Genomic DNA, 17,073 nt, shown 5'->3' with positions numbered 1-17,073 from the left:
AAAAGAAACACTAGACAAAATTCACGATAAAATGGTAACAAGAAAGTTCTTCCATTTATACTATCGAGATTAATTCAGGGAAGCGCAACTTGATATCGAGATTAATTCACATAATTTGCACCCGTCGGTGAAACCTATGCTTCGCGATTGTTGGTAAAGCCTATGCTTCACCTAGTTTACGCTCGCTGGTGAGAAAGATTGAAAATGTCCAAAGCGGATTTGGTGTCTACCTTTATTTATTAGCATCTACAACCAATCAAGTCAATTCTTCAGAAACCATAAGTTTAAGATTAAGTTGCACGGGTTTGTGTATGTGTCCCCACATTCGCCATTCAAGCCTATGGGGAAAGACACTTGAAAGTTTCCATCGAGGGTTCCGTGTAGTAGCCTCCAGCGCCCACATTCATCATTCAAGTCTATGGGAAAAAACACTGAAAGTTGAAAGTTTACATCGAGAGAAGGTTCCGTGTATTTGTCACGAAAATGCACCAAACAAGTCTGTTACTCCCCAACATGAACCAGTCAAATATGCAAATAGATGCTTTGGTTGCCTTTAAAATGGTTGCGTTTGTCTGTTACGAGCAAAGAGAAGAGAGGAAGCAGTTAAATATCACATCTTTTGGATCTAATTCCTAGGGCTTTTGCACCTATTTATCTTTCCAATTGAAATGGCACCTCCCGACTACTATGCTTCTGCTTCAGGGTCCGCTTGTTATGGCCACTATGACGTTTTTTTAAACCATAGAGGTCCTGATCTGAAGAACACCTTCGCCAGCCATCTATACCGTAGCCTTCGTTCCCGTGGATTGCAAGTTTTTCTGGACAAGGAGGAAATGGTGGAGGGACACCCCATTACTTCTCAAATCGAAGCCGCTATTCAAGTGGCCTCTGTCCAGATAGCTATTTTCTCCCCGACTTATGCAAAATCGAGATGGTGCCTGGAGGAACTCGTCCGCATGATCCACTCGCGGAGTACCATTCTTCCGATCTTTTACAAGGTCGAGCCCTGTGAGGTTGGGTGCAGAGATCAAACTGGAGTGTACGGTAAAGCCCTGCGCGAGCACGAAGAGAAGGGGCGATACGACTCCCATACTATCGAGAACTGGAAAGAAGCTCTTAAACATGTTGCAAGTATAAGCGGCTTTGAGCTGAAGAATTATAATGGGTGAGAAGCTTCATCTCCTTTACCCTGTTTGTATTAAATTTTAAATTGCTTCACATTTTTAGGTAGGCATTTCTCGCTAGTTATTTTACTCTCTACTATTCTCTTCAGCGACGAGGGGGAGCTACTGGATGAGGTTGTGCAACGCGTGTGGAAAATATTTGAGACAAAACGATCTATATATGTGACTGAATACCCAACCGGCTTGGAGGAGAAATCACAAGAACTTGAAAGAACAGTATTATTACGCCATCACGGTGACCATGGCTGCAGGGTTGTGGGGATTGTGGGTCCAGGTGGAATGGGAAAAACAACTCTGGCCAAACATTTCTTCAACAGTAAGAAATCCTATTATGATCATTCATGCTTTTTATCTGACATAAGAGAAAGTGCAGGTAAGGGTTCTCTAAATAAATTGCAGAGAACGCTTCTGAAGAGCTTCACTCAACTAGATCTGCCAATAGCGAGTATTGGTGAAGGTATAGAGCAGCTTAGAAAATCTCTCCGGTCTTCTCACGCTCTCATGGTACTAGATGATGTAGATGATGCTGGTCAACTGGATGCATTTTTACCACTTAAGGATGTTCTCGGTTCCAATAGCTTAATTTTGGTCACGTCTCGTGACAAAAATGTTCTCAAGGTAGCAAGAATATTAGAGAAATCAATTTATAAATTAACAGGCTTGGATAGGCCACACTCCCAAAAGCTTTTTTGCTGGTATGCCTTTTTACAGCCAGATCCACTCCCAGGATTTGAAGACCTTGTAGATAGCGTCTTAACAGCTTGCGGTGGATTGCCTTTGTCACTAAAAGTGCTAGGGGCTCTTCTTTATGAAGAAGATAACATGTCTTACTGGGAAGAACGATTGAAGATACTGCCCAGAGAGATAGTGGATAGGCTTAGAATTAGTTATGACTCTCTCTCTTTAAGGGAACGGCAAATATTCCTAGATATTGCTTGCTTCTTCATAGGGGAAGACATAAATACAGCAAAAAGATTATGGGGTTCAGTGGAGGTTCGAAATATAGAGAACAAATGTCTGTTTGAAGTGGACAGGGAAAATAAGATAAAAATGCATGATCAGATTAGAGACATGGGAAGAAGTATCGCGGAAGGATTAATACCCCGTCGTCTCTGGCGTCCTACAAAGATGGACATTGAAAATTTGCTGAAGCTATCTTCGTCGGTAAGTGCTTCAATTATTCAAGCTTTGTTTTGTTTAACATTTTATCACAGTTTTGCTTTCTACAAGTCTATGCGTATTTTGTGAATTGCATTATCTAATAAAATTGGATTTTCTTGAATGAACAGGAAATAAATGAAGTTCTCGGAATTAGGATGGTTCCTCGCGACAACTTTCCAGTGATGAGCTCGGCAATGTCACAGAAGGAAATATGGAGTGATGAAGCATCCTTGAACCGTAGGTCAAGTCTAAGCAACAATGACAGTAATTTGCAACTTCTTGCCACTGAAGATGGTTGTTTAAAACGTATATTCAGCAGGGTGCGATCACCACATCTCATATGGCTATGCTGGTCCAAATGTCCCTATTCATCGCTTCCTTCGTGGATTCCGATGGATAATTTAAGAGTTTTAGAAGTGGCTGGGAGCAGATTGAATGCGCTGTGGCCACATGAATCTCAGGTAGGCATATGTGTGTTTTTATTCTTCTTCATTTCATGTCATGTCAGTTTTAGCTGAAACATGATATTGAAACTTCGACAATATTGCAGGGGCCTCTCCTGTTGCGAGAGCTAAATATCCGCGCTCCCATTTCAAAGTTCCCGAAGTCCATAGGGCAGTTGAAGCACATCGAAAAGATTGTGGTGAATTGCAGTTCATTTGGAACACTCACGTTCCTAACTTTGCCAGATGAATTTTGCCAACTCAGTTCATTGAAATACTTGCAATTAAAACCGTGTTCCAGCATGATGTTGTTGCCTGATTCCTTCGGAAATTTGACAAACCTTCAACATTTGGATTTGTCATGTGCTTGGAGTTTGCGGATGCTTCCAAATTCTTTTGGGAACTTAACTCGACTGAAACATCTGGATCTGTCAGATTGTTCAAATTTGGCCTTCTCCAACGGAATCTTTGGAAATATTAGCACACTCCAATGCCTAATTCTTACGAACTGTCACAGCGTGAATGAATTGCCTCCCCTCACTCGTCAAATATTCCTGGAATATTTAGACTTGTCTGGAACAAACCTCAAAGAATTGCCCAGAGGCCTGGAAGTCCTGAGTAATTTGGAAGCTATATCATTAAGTGGTTTGGAAGCGCTACCGACTTTGCTTGGTCACCTCAAAGGCTTGAGGTACTTGTGGCTCTCTGACTGCCCGAAATTGAAAAATTTACCAGTTGAAATTTCACAGTTGAAACAGTTGACAGTGTTGGAAATAAGGAAATGTGGAATACACTATTTGCCAAAAAATCTGAGGAGGATGAACAATCTCAACATGCTAAATGTATCAGATTGTCCATTGCGACAACTACCATTTGGGTGGCGTTTGGGAAGAGCGTTGAGGAACGACAATTTCATGTGTGGACTCACCTTCTTAACCCTCATGAACATAGAATTAATGGAGGTATCATTTTCTAAAGGTTCTTGTCCCAACCTTCAACACCTATACATTGCCAGTTGTAAATATGTGGAGGAGGTTGAAAGATTGCCATCCACATTGACATCACTAAAGGTGATTGGCTGTGAGAAGCTGAAGGTCATACAAGGATTGGCACAGCTCACACGGCTTCGAATGCTATATGTTGACCAATGCCATGAATTACGGGAGCTGCCCGATGTTCAACAGTTAATGTCACTGCAAACTCTTACTATTAGTGGCTGTAGAAAATTACTGGTTGCTCGGGAAGTTCTCGACCAGCTGCGTCAACGATTGAAGGAAGGCCTATCCTTGGACTAAGGAAGACTAGCTGGGTCAACGATGGAAGGAAGGTCCATCCTGGATTTGGATTAAGGAAGACCAGCCGGGTCAACGACTGGTAAATAACCTTTTACTCACCTATGAAGACCATTTTTAAATAACCCCGAAGTAAAATGGACAACTACTTCATTTTTTCAAGAAGAATGTGAAAATATTGTTACTGTTTCACTATGTCTTCACAAGGTTCATTGTGCATTCAAAACACAGGAAATATTTTTTTAGGGTGTGTGCTTGGATAGTTTTGTACAAGTAGAATAGGAACTTTGTGATGATATTAATTGGATAAATATCAGATTTACCAATTTGTAGAAAAGAAACTTGATGTCAAATTTGTGAAAGTGAAATATGAAAAAAAACAAGTCTATGTGCTATCGTTTGTGCTATAGTTTGGGCATCCATGTTTTACCTTTTTTCCAGTTCTACAGAAGGAGGGCCATTGTAAAATTAAATACAATTAGACATAGGACCCATGATATTTCATTTTGTAGGAAGCCCAATTTATTTATAGGCCTTTTCAATACCTGCAAGTTGCATATGATAATGGCTAATAGCACATATACGTCTTCTTGTCTCTCAACATAAAATTGTACTTCATCTGGTTTTGTTATCTCGACTCTGTGAAAAGAGACTGCAGGCTTTTAATCCCCACGGAATTAATAACAATAGGTATTTCCTAGTAAGTTAAGGGTGATTGCAGAAGGGTCATATAAATGGTGACAGGCTGAAGGGAAAAAGTTGAGCATAAGTTGTGACCAGTCCCAGAAGTGGTTAAACACGGTGGTCGGAAATTTTTAGACATAATAAGATGTAAGCTCGTTGGGAAATTGTTGAGCTTTTGTTTTAGATATGATATAGTTATTGCAGCATCATGCATACTCATCATGGCTGGGATTGTTTGGACGACACTGGTATGGAGTAAAAGAGGAGAGTACCGAGGACATTTAGGAACTCTCTCAATTTGAAGAAAGTGGGGTTATTTCTGTGTTTTCAATCCCATATCCACCACACCATCATGGAATTGTAAATAATTAGAATTTGTTTTCAATTGAAACTTCTAATTCTCAATTACATCTGCTTAATTTGCATTCTACGTTCTTTGCTTTGTGTGAGGCTCTGTTTTTCGATTGAGTATTTAATGTGACCCTTGTTATTGCCTTACTTTCCAGAATATTGCCTTACTTTCCAGTATATTTATTGAGAATCTTGAATTTTGAATGCAGATATGGTTTTTAATTCCCAAATCTCTTTGTTACATTGTTTGTGCTTATACCCAATCCTTTGGAAAACTTAAATTGTGGTTTCTCCCAAATCAATGAGAAGCATCTACCCTCAACTCTGCCCACCTTTCTCTTGGCCACCAGGGATTTTGTATTAGATTGTGGTTTCTCCCAAATCAATGAGGAACCTTGAGACTCAAATCTCGGCCATCAGGCATTTTATATTACAAACGTGCTTATGCAAGAAAACCTAAACTAATATTGGGTTTGATCTTTTTCTCTGTGCAAGTTTCTTTGTTATGTTGTCTTGACCTGAGAATGTGTCCCCTGAAATCCAAAATCCTGTCAATGTTTACAACTTTCCTGTGCCCTTGAAATCCAAAATCTTGTAGATATATACAACTTTCAAACCATGATTCCTTTTTGTTGACACTTCGTTCTTTCAATTATAATTTTTTTAATGACACAACACTCAAACATATGTTAAAACCAAAAACTATTTTGGACTGCTAATGACAAAGATGCTAAACAGTGAGATATGAGATTTAAATATGGTTCAGGTTTGGCAGAAGATGATGGATATGTCATCCAATTTGATGGTAGTTCTTTCTTTTCTTGTTTATGAATACCATTTTTAGGGCTCTGTTGGACTGCTCAACACCTTTTTATTTGTAGCTCTCTGTGGTGACTGTTGGTAGATCGAATTTAAAAGATGGGTCGTGGTGTCAGCAACGGTGGTGGTCAGAGCTCTCTGGGCTACTTGTTTGGCAGTGATGATGAGTCCACGAAAGAAGTGCCCGCCTGTACTAAACCTGTGCAAAACCCAACACCTTTGGTCAATGAAGCTCCACAGAAACCAAAGGCAGTTTCTTCTAAATCTCCAGAAAATGGAAGTGAGGAATATACACAGTATTCACGAGCCACATTATCTCTGAAATTCAAGAGCACTGAAAAGTGGGCACTTCTTCCAAAACCTTCTTTTGTGGCTGCAGTACAGAGTCTGAAAATTTGGTGGTAAAAGCTTGTAACCTTCCTCACTTGCATCAAGTCATAGGCATGGCTCCCTGCTCCATATCGGATACTTTTGAAATGTCCTCGGAACTATGTTGGCCAACCCCAAATTGGCTAACCTTATTGAATTCCATATCTCTTGCAGAATCCAAACCATGATCATCAACCAAATATTGATGTTTCAGCAAACTAGGTTTGTCACATCAATATGTATGAGCACAGTAATGGGGAAACAAGGATTGATTTTTTTTTCCTAAATCTGGATGCATATACTTGTGAAATTTGTGATCTTCTAATAGCTAGGTAGCATATGCAAGAAAATTGAGAGATCCACCCATATCATTATTCTCCTGCCTTGCAGTCTTTCGACTGCCTGAACCAAGATTGGATCTACTTAAATTTGATCGACTTATACTTTTGTTATCATATATATGAATACTTGTATCATAAAACTGAGTGTTTGCAGGAAGTTGCATAGATTTCAGGGAGCCCATCTATTAAAAACTAAGGGAAGTGGAATGGGTACTCAGTAAAGAGATAATTTTGATAAATAACATCTCACACGTTGAAGGTCGAGATGGAAAGAGAGATTAGCGTTTACCTCAAGGGAATGTAAATATATAACAAATGTTGTAGGCCTCCCAAATTGGCCTGTAAAAATGTGGGTTCTTGATCGAAGAATCCATTTGTGGAGAAGAATGAGAATTAATGACTTATTGTCAAGTTGGGGAAAACATCCATTTTGCAAAGCTGATAAAGTAGAATACTACTTAATCCATTTCCTGACTTGAAGTCTGATGTCGGTGTCAATCATATTTGAAAATGAAGAATATATCTTGTTGTCTATAGCTATGGCATCCCTAGAGGCCTTGATATTGTCTTATTGAACTCACAATTGTATTTAATTGATGAATTTGGCTGCAAGCAGAGTATTCATGTCTAGAAACTTGTTTAGAAACATCGGAATTGGGTTGATCTTCGAACTGACCAAAATGTCAAGTTCAGGTAACCATTATTGTTATACAAGTTGTAGACTAAGAACATGAATGACATGGGGAAAAGCAGGAATATGAAAATAAAAAAGAAGACCCCTCATGTCTACAAGTTGTAGACTAAGAACATGAATGACATGGGGAAAAGCAGGAATATGAAAATAAAAAAGAAGATCCCTCATGTCTACCTATGAAAGGTCTCAAACACCATGCCCATATTTGTAAGTATTTATTTGAGTTTAAATTTGTGTTGTAGCTAAAGCAGTTTAATATATACTTGTGCTTTCAATAGTCCTAGAAAATCAAGGGAGAAGTAGGGTTCCATCTTCTTTAAAATAATTATTTTTAAGAAACAATGCCCTCCTATTGTGGATCTATAAACTTTGCTAAAAAATGATAAGGACTAGGCATGAAAGTTATATGTGCCAGGGTACATGTAGGACTTAGCATGGTTGCCACATGTGCCAGGGTACTGTTCTTGTAGCCAAATGGATTGTGAGGACTAAGGGTAATAGATTGAATTCCAATAGTGCGAAGAACCAAGATGTGCTATATATATTGCATTGATGGAAGACTTTAGGTGTTTTTTTTTGTCTTTTTGACATTTCCAGGAAATATATTAGAAGAAAAACAAAAAAAATATTATAATGTACACATTTTACTCTGCTTTTTTGTTTCTTTATTTATATAAAGTTCTTCCATTTATACTCGTGGGAATTCTATTTAATACTCCTAGGGATTCTATTTAAGGTCTTTCACAAAGTTGGGAAACAATTAAACATAATTCTCATAAAAACGTTCTTTCTGTTCAAATAGATTGAATTCCAATAGTGCGAAGAACCAAGATGTGCTATATATATATTGCATTGATGGAAGACTTTAGGTGTTTTTTTTTGTCTTTTTGACATTTCCAGGAAATATATTAGAAGAAAAACAAAAAAAATATTATAATGTACACATTTTACTATGCTTTTTTGTTTCTTTATTTATATAAAGTTCTTCCATTTATACTCGTGGGAATTCTATTTAATACTCCTAGGGATTCTATTTAAGGTCTTTCACAAAGTTGGGAAACAATTAAACATAATTCTCATAAAAACGTTCTTTCTGTTCAACCCTTCTAAGAAAGGGTTGATATGGAAATATACTGGATGATGCTTGCAAAGTTTTCGATCAAATGCCAGAATGAGATGTTTGTTCTTGGACTACCATGATTGCAGCTTATGCAAGGCATGGACCTGATGGGGAGGTACTTATATTGTTTCAATTATTGAAATAGACAGGCCTCCAACCTAATCAATTCACGTTTAGCAACCTTATTCTGACGTGTACCCAATTGGATTCTATACAAAATACAACTACCCACACTTTAAACAATGACTGTGTTCTCAACTGCCCAAATAACTACTCTGTAAATGCCCAAAAGTGAACAATGATCACAAATTACAATTATCATCTTCTTAAGCAGCCATGGTCTTAAATACCCAAATAGTTGCTCTTAAATGTTCAAAAGTGCAAAGCGTTTGTAGCGTCACTGTCAATGAAGGAAGAAAGTGATGAGATAGTTATCCCCAGAGCATGTGACCAAGCTATTCGAATCTTCCATCAAGTCTAAGAGGGAAAATTAGGTGTTCTCATCACCATTACGAGATGCATTGTGGAGTGGGGATATATTCCCATCTTCTGCTACTGTTTCCAACTATGTGTTGAAATTTCAGCATATATTTAGTGTGGTTTTCTAGATTTAAGAAATATTTGAAATGTCAATTCAATTTTCCTCTTCTGGCTGATTTTTAATGAAAGATTGAACATTTATGTAACTCATCTGGCTTGTTTTTAATGGAAGATTAAATGTTTATGCAACTCTGATTTTCTTGTTGCTTAGGACCTCCACCTGGAGATTGAAAACTCCGTTGGTCATATGAGTACAACGATGTGTAATCGTTTTCTTTCTAACTGATTCTACAAATTAGTGTTTAGAGTCCAACAAGCTGAGCACATTTAAATATGGGTCTAATGAGCACATTAAATCATGAAGGGTTTCAAGGCTACCAGATTCTTACTCCACAGTTTCAAGATTTCTCCCACTTAACGACCTTTAAATTATCCCAAGTGAAATCGGGATCATCCCAACCAAAATGTCCATATGCAGTTGTCTCTTGGAACCTCATATTGTATCCCCATTTTAGGTGACGATTGTTAGAAATCATGCCAGGGAAGAAGTGAAAATTTTCCTTGATCAACTGCAGGATTTCAGTATCTAGAATATTTCCAGTTTCATATGTGTCAAAAAACACAGAGAGTGGCTCAGGCACACCAATGGCATATGAAACTTGCAAAAGGCAGCGACATGCTAGCCTGGCAGCAACAACACTCTTGGCAACTTATCTAACATTGTAGCCACCACTATGGTCCACCTTGGTGAGATCCTTTCCAGAAAAGGATCCTCCACCATGAGCAACCCAACCACCATATGTATCAATAATAATTTTCCTCCCAGTGAGTCCAACATCCCCATCGAGTTCTCCAATTGCAAAATGGCTCCCAGATGGGTTGAAATGGAATATTGTATTTTCATCTAAATATTGAGAAGGAACAACGAGATTAATGACATGCTCCTTGAGATTAGCTACAATCTAATCATTGGTAACTGTTTCATCATGTTGAGTAGAGATGAGAACATCATGAACTCTTAACGGTTCCATTTCCCCTCCCTCATTTTTATACTCAACAATAACTTGGGTCTTTCCATCCGGTCTCCACCAAGGGTAGGTTCCATTAATTCTTACTTCACTCAGACGTGCTCCCAACTTTGTTGCTAGCACATGATTGAGAGGCATCAACTCCGGGGTCTCATCTGTAGCATACCCAAACATGTGGCCCTGATCTCTTGCACCAATCTCTTCAGGATTCTTAGTAAGATGGCCATGGACACCATGTGCAATGTCAGGGCTTTGTTGTTCAATGTTCACCAGGACCTTGCAATTATCTACATCCAAGCCAACATCCGTTGACACGAATTCAATTCCTCTACAGGTGTCCCTCACTATCTTCTCATAGTCTATATTAGCTTTAGTTTTTATTTCTCCAAATATCATAACCATATTTTTCTTTGTGCAGGCCTCTCATGCAACCTTGCTTTCAGGATCTTGCTCCAAGCAAGCATCCAAGATGGCTTACGAAACCTGATCACAAAGCTTGTCAGGGTGTCCCTCATTGACAGACTCTGATGTCAAGAGAAAGGTGTCTATCTAAAAAATACAGACACATAAAAATATCAGCAGGAAAGAAAAAATATGACCAAACACTTGGCTTAACATGCAAGAATCACCATTTAATATAAACTATTAAACAACACATAGCCAGAAAACCGATAATTGATTGTGGAATGAGAACAACTAGTATTACAGAAGTGCAGAAGTGTATATGAAAAATATTTTATGCAATATGTTGATTCCATGGATATCCTTCTTATCACTAGAAAATATTACCAGGGGCAAAAATTCCTATGGAGAAGTTTTTGTAGGCAAAAAATTGGAGGATACCACGATTAACTACAATTCTAAATGAAACTTACTGAAAAAAATATTCATTCTTTGGGTAAATCTTTGGCCAAAGCCCAACCAGTCCATCACCATTTTAATGCAGCTTGATACTTCATATATTGTCTGTGATAAGGATGCAAGAACAAAAGATGCATTGATAAAGGGGTTTTGAATTGGATCTTTTTCTTGGGAGATATGAAACTAGGTCTAAGCAGGGTTATAAAGGAATTAATTGGCTTCAAGAACTTGTCCATAGCAGGCAAGGTGAAAGTAGTTAATTATGAGTTAATTGGCATAGATATATGTTGTTAAGTATGTCAATACCCCTCCAAAGGTGTTTATAATAGATTCACCTATCTTATAAGATGATTCCTCTGGACAAAGAAGGATGGATACAAAGTATCCTTGGGAAGAACTAAGGAAAGTATGTCAGCAATGTTTTTTTCAAACGTGAGAATAGTCAGTTGAAAGTGTTGTCATCCAATTCTAGGCTTTACTGTTGAGAACAAATACAAAGTATTTTATTTTATTTACATAAATCACCCCATTTGTGGCCCAACAAGTTGTATACTCCAAAGACATGTCGGTTCAGGGATTCTTAGAGTCTATACTTTAATGTGCTGAGAATGTATAATGGGCTAGATGTCGTAAACTATGACATATTTACAGATCTGAATCTAATTAATGTAGAAAAAACAGTATCCAACGTGCTAACCTTCCGAATAAATAGAAGCAATCAAGGAAACCTGAATAAAAACCTAGCCGCAGTAGAAGCAGCTTGAGGGATTAAAAAACAAGGACAATTGGGGAAAAGTGTAAAAATAAATTATTTGTGATGTATTGGACAGAGAAGAATATGTTTCAGTGGGTTGGAAACCGTTGAAACCTCATATAAAATATGATGTCCCTGAAAATCTTCACCAAAATGAGCTCAAATGTTTAAAAATATTAAGTATTCATATGATTAGTTCGTGTCCGGAAAAGGGGAAAATAATAAAAAAAAAAGTTTGAGATCTTCGTTGAAATGGTACCTTATCTTAAGACACAGATAGAAACAAAGATAGAAACAAAGGATCACTCTCTGCTTTTATAGTCATCACTTGTAGCATGAGTTCAATGAATATGGATGGAATTTGTACCTATCGACGTAATTTGTACCTAGTGACAAGAAATGAGGAAGGGGTCCCTCTTTTAGAAGTAGGATTTCCTCCAATATCTCCACTCTAGCCATTCTTTGCACCTCCTTCAGAATCGAACTCATGCAACGGGGATTTGAAGAAATGCTTTTTTGAATTTAATGTCTGCTGAAGCTCTAGCAACAGTGAAAAGAGTGGTGGAAGAATTCACGGAGAAACAATATGAACAGAGCTATGAAGGGAGCAGCTTATAACAGTTGAAGGGTTGAAGAGAATGGAGGCATGGGGCGAGGGTGGCCAATAAATGCAGTTGGAAACAATGGGATATATGCGAATAGGAGAACGTCATTCTCAAACCACGGGACAAATGTCAGCTCAGAAGCGAAAGGGTAAGCTAGAAGAATGGTTGGCCTGACCATTATCAAGAATGAAATGCCTATGGGCATAAATATATTAGATTTATAGATTTATATATATGTTTCAAAATATTATATTAAATATTTAAAAAAATTTAAGCAGTTTAATTTTGGAGTTGATAGCTAAGTGGACAACCTAATTTTTATGTCTTCGATTTAGTTTTAAATCATTGTGAATTGTTACAACTTCTTGAGAGTTTTTTTTCAGAAGAAAAAGCGAGATATGGATTATATTATGTATTTAGGCCGATAGGCCTTCCTTTGGAACAGACTCTTTCGTCGTTCCTTTGGCTCTCCTGCTGACACCTGGCATCGGATTCTGAATGGGTCTTCTCTTCCTCGTACTGACACGTTGCATCGATTTCTGAATGCCATAACCAGGGGTTTTCCGCATCGGATTCTGAATGCCATAACCAGGGGTTTTCCAGTCTCCTGCAGCTACCGTCAGAATAGGGCGGGACAGTTCTGCGAGGGAGTGGTTCTGCGAGGGAATGGCGGGTCGTGTTAACTTCCTGCACTTATCTTCCACCTTGAACCTGTTGACGGTTTGTTTTCCAGATTGTTCGACTGCACTTATCTTCCACCTTGAACCTGTTCACGGTTTGTTTTTCACTTTGTTCGACAGCCTCACGCCCTGAAGACAGTCCTCAGATTTTGCAAGCGCAAGGATTAGCTGCAAGTTTAGCCGTGACAGAGGTGATCGCTCCAGGCAAGTTTTCAAACCTATTCTTGATATGAAGGTGCTTATTATGTCTTCACAAATTCTCAGTTCTTCATGGACGTGTTTCTTCTTCTCTGTCCCGCTGTCTTTCATAACTTGTAACGCCAGGGTAATTCTTTTAGTAGTAAGTCAGCAAATTCCGAGTAAATGAGTGTACGCCCGTTCTTTAGTCAGTTGAAACGGTTCCCTGAGATGTATGCCTTTTCCCAATACAGCTGTGTGCAGATACGCGAATGGTTTGACTACCGGAATCACACTTGCATAGTCAGTATTCTGTAGTAGTTTATATCTCCGTTTATTTTTTTCCTTAGCGCCCAAGGCTATTCTCTGTTATGTATATGGTTGTTAGTGTGTTTAAGATTGTTGATGGATGCAAAAACAGGTCTTTGAGAAGCTTGGCCCAAGCTTATATGATTTCCTACGCAAAAACAGTTACAGCCCATTTCCCATTGATCTTGTACGGGAGGTTGGAAGGCAACTGTTGGAATCTGTAGCATGTGTGTAGACGATACTCGCACTTATATCTTTGCATTTGCAGTGCGAGGGCTTAAACATATAGTTTAATGTTATAGTGAATGACTGTCTGCTGCCATTAACTAGATTGCTTAGTTGGTCATGATATATCACAATTTATAACAGTGGACTGGGCCTTTACAAGGGCACTAACAACATTATCCAGGATTTTCTTCTCCTAATATTACCAATGATCTGTGGCAGATATGCATGAGTTGAAACTCATTCACACGGATTTAAAGCCTGAAAATACACTTTTTGTTTCTTCAGATTCTGTGAAGGTTCCAGATTGCAAGGTTAGATTGCTGGTGTGTTGTTTGCGATTGAGATTGCAATAGTTGGCATAATAATATCATTTAGTTTCAGCTGATTTTTCGCTGATATTAGGACCGGTTTCGGCGTTTTTCAGTGGATTGATGTAGTTTCAAGGTCAGAGTCTGTGTTTACAGGGGACTGAGTTTCTTTCTGGGGTCACGTCCTACAAGTTATTGTGTTTTCCCTCACCCATGAATGAGCTTCGCGTTCAAATTCTTCTCATTGGCTCATAAATGTTCTTGTACAGAAGGATGTCCCTCATTGATTCTTCAAGATGATCTTTTTGTTATCTGCTCTTTTCAGTTATGATGATCTAATTAAGCTTAGCATTTAATTCATTCTTGCAATGTCTCGTGAAAAATTAGTTCATTAAATGATTGTTTCAGATGCACCAATTCTAAGATTTGAAAGATGGTTCAATCGATATCAATATACAATCACATTGCAATGCAAATGTTTATATCACCTTTGCGCTGTGAAATGCACATATCTTGTCGTTCACTCCATTCTTAACTATGCAATGCCGGCACCCATCAAAATTAGAATTGGGAAACAACCAGTTTTAATAAGTTTTACTAAATGGCATGAGGCAATGGCGTATGTCGGAATCAGAAAAGCTTAGGTTTGTCTGAACATGAATTACATGGCCCTTCGCTGGTTCGTTGAATCATATTGTATATTGTGGAGTAATGGGAAGACAGCGAGAAGAATATTGAATTTTGTATAAGGTCATGCATTCAGCGGGATACAGTCTTTTTGGGCGCCCGCTTATTTATTTCCAGGCACCAACCGTATGAGCGTTCTGTAAAATTCTGAGTGCTGGAAGCTCAACTTAATCTACTGGAGAAACAAGATCTTCTGGAGAATCGATCCAGCGACGTGGGGTTTCAGAAATGTATATGGATCAGAGCAACAGGAAAAGGAAATTAACGGCGGGGCCTCCCTCAAGCTCTGGAAAGAATAAATCAGTCAGTGGATCAAAACGAGTTACCAATAAAATCTGATGTTACGGGTTTCTTTTGACCTTGTATGGCTATAAAAAATGAGGCTAATGATGATTGTAACTCACTTTTGTAACTTTTTGATCGTCCAATACACTACTCTAGGTCATCGCCTTTTGGCTTCAACCAGATTTTAGGAGACTGCAAGATGAAAGAAAGTTTTGTGGATAAGTTTAGGTCCTGTTCATCTTTTTGAAAGGTAAATAAAATGGTGTCATAGGTTGCCATCTGGAAGTTTTTGCTGCCTGGAGAACAATTTCTTTGACTTATAGCTTTATACTCTGTTTTCTAAAACTCTCAACTGCTTAGTTACACAGACTTACAAGCAGAATAGCTCCTGTTCATCACTCAGCTATACAACAGATTAGAAATCTATAAAGAATTTAGTTTTACTCCACCCCAATAAGGTCTGGAATGTTATATGCACAGGCCAGTACAACGGTTTATAGTTCATCACTTAAGTTAATTGCTCAACGCCATGATTAGTGTGAAATGGATGTTATTCTTAAGATGCTGTGCTGAAAGAGCTCACTTTATTCTAGCAATAGCAGCTTTTTAGCCCATTCTCGCCCTTGTAACACACATGTCGCTGTTTTTTACTTGCCAAAAGTTCCAGATGGCATAAAATGTACCAACAGTAACAACTAAATGGCACTCCTGCCTTCCTCTCTTACTAACCTGCAGTGATGAAGAGCATAGATGTCAGAAAGTAGTACATTTGAAGAGCTAATAAAGGTTATATTCCAGCCCAACGGTCCTGTAAGGTTCAATTGCTACATGGTATGAAGTTGAAGTTATTCTTTGTGTACCGTATAAGGCATCCTTTAAATATCAACGTTTCCTTCACAAAATATATGTTTCCCCTCTTCTTCAATTAACAAAGGCCCCGCAACCTCCTCTTCTCATCAAGCATGTGCAATATTTATGTCTTCATCAAATCACACAGGCATCTGTCGGAAGCATACAATAAACTGCTGTTAGAGCATGTGAGCAAAGCATTTCCCTATTCTTCAGAGATGTAGTTGTCTTCTGCCTTGGCTGGACTGTATCTAGGGTTTCATTTAGTCATCATTTAAAGATGCATTAGTCTCTCGGAGGCTGTCGAAATCCAGGATCTCTTCTCCAACTGGGATGTATGCTCAATACTTGCCCATACCTTTGCCATATCTTTTTTAATGTTTTGGATTTGCTTCCTTCACCCACATGTGGTTGTTCTTGCATGTTTTGATGTTTTCTTGGCATTCTGATGGGGTTCATTTTCACTTCCCTGTGCCAATCATTCTCAGGATGCTATCTATTTCTTTAGGTGGTTGATTACCTCCTCAAAGCACTTCACTAATACAAACTACCCCTGTTTCATGTTGGATGATATCCTTCCTGTCCACACACACAATAGAAACAAATTTCTAAAAATGCAAAGTGCGGTAGATAAGATGATACTTTTTTTAACAGATATCTAAATCTAGCTTTTAAATCTCAAGGAAGTAAAAGTTCACACCTCATTTGGGTTCATTGTTTCAATATTATTTCTATGAACCCTTCTAAAGCATCAAGTGCTTCAATCGAAATGTTCACGTACCCCCTAAAGTGAATAATCTACCTTCCCCTTCTTCATCAACAAAAAAAAACTCTGCTTCGTCATCCTCTGCAACCAGGCTTTGGCTTCAAGTGCGATTCTGTCCTTTTCATCTTAAGCTCTATTCAGAGTTCTGGCTACCTCTGTACATTTCACCTCTGGCTCATTTTGACTACAAGTTCCTCCGGATTTTCAGGTTCCCTTTCTGATTTATTGCATTGGGAGACTTAAATTTGTAGTGGCAAACCTTAATATAAGTTGGGTCAGGTTTTCAGCATTTTCAGGCCTATTCTCCTTTCTCTGAGCACATCAATTCTGAGATTGTCCTGTATATTTATAATCAAGAGGTAAAGCGAGACTTTCAGGTGCAGAAATCATGATCATCAAATTTCTTCACAGAATGATACTATTATGAGGATTCTGCCCCATTTAAATCAAAGGGTGACACAATTGGAAATGGAATGCGCTTTCCTAAGAAGCACACAGGGAAGAAGACACTGTGTGGCAGCTCCTTGAAGCCATGGAA

The 17,073-nt window shown here is 38.4% G+C and overlaps 2 protein-coding genes, 1 long non-coding RNA gene and 1 pseudogene across 3 annotated transcripts; 3 read left to right on the top strand and 1 right to left on the bottom strand.

Moving 5' to 3' along the window:
* Nucleotides 1-437: 437 nt before the first annotated feature.
* Nucleotides 438-4,612, top strand: LOC149215885 (disease resistance protein Roq1-like). The gene is made up of 4 exons (XM_089392629.1): nucleotides 438-1,165; nucleotides 1,274-2,348; nucleotides 2,474-2,806; nucleotides 2,896-4,612. The coding sequence occupies exons 1-4, from the start codon at nucleotides 669-671 to the stop codon at nucleotides 4,081-4,083; spliced, it is 3,093 nt and encodes a 1,030-aa protein (XP_089248755.1). The 5' UTR covers nucleotides 438-668; the 3' UTR covers nucleotides 4,084-4,612.
* A 284-nt stretch (nucleotides 4,613-4,896) lies between these two features.
* On the top strand, nucleotides 4,897-6,817 carry LOC149215884 (uncharacterized). The gene has a single exon (XM_089392630.1). It carries the CDS (start codon nucleotides 6,034-6,036, stop codon nucleotides 6,337-6,339), a length of 306 nt encoding a protein of 101 aa, XP_089248756.1. The 5' UTR covers nucleotides 4,897-6,033; the 3' UTR covers nucleotides 6,340-6,817.
* A 2,579-nt stretch (nucleotides 6,818-9,396) lies between these two features.
* On the bottom strand, nucleotides 9,397-10,644 carry LOC149215883 (S-adenosylmethionine synthase 1-like; annotated as a pseudogene).
* Nucleotides 10,645-12,782: 2,138 nt separating this feature from the next.
* LOC149215882 (uncharacterized) lies at nucleotides 12,783-13,924 on the top strand. The gene is made up of 3 exons (XR_016251038.1): nucleotides 12,783-13,130; nucleotides 13,358-13,406; nucleotides 13,525-13,924. It is a non-coding gene; the product is annotated as an uncharacterized LOC149215882 (long non-coding RNA).
* Nucleotides 13,925-17,073: the final 3,149 nt, after the last annotated feature.

This window comes from Pinus tabuliformis, chromosome 1_1 (genome assembly GCF_031772625.1).
Source record: "Pinus tabuliformis cultivar Carrire ecotype Pingquan chromosome 1_1, CPIR1, whole genome shotgun sequence".
NCBI lineage: Eukaryota > Viridiplantae > Streptophyta > Pinopsida > Pinales > Pinaceae > Pinus > Pinus tabuliformis.
This window is presented reverse-complemented; position numbering and strand designations above follow the sequence as displayed.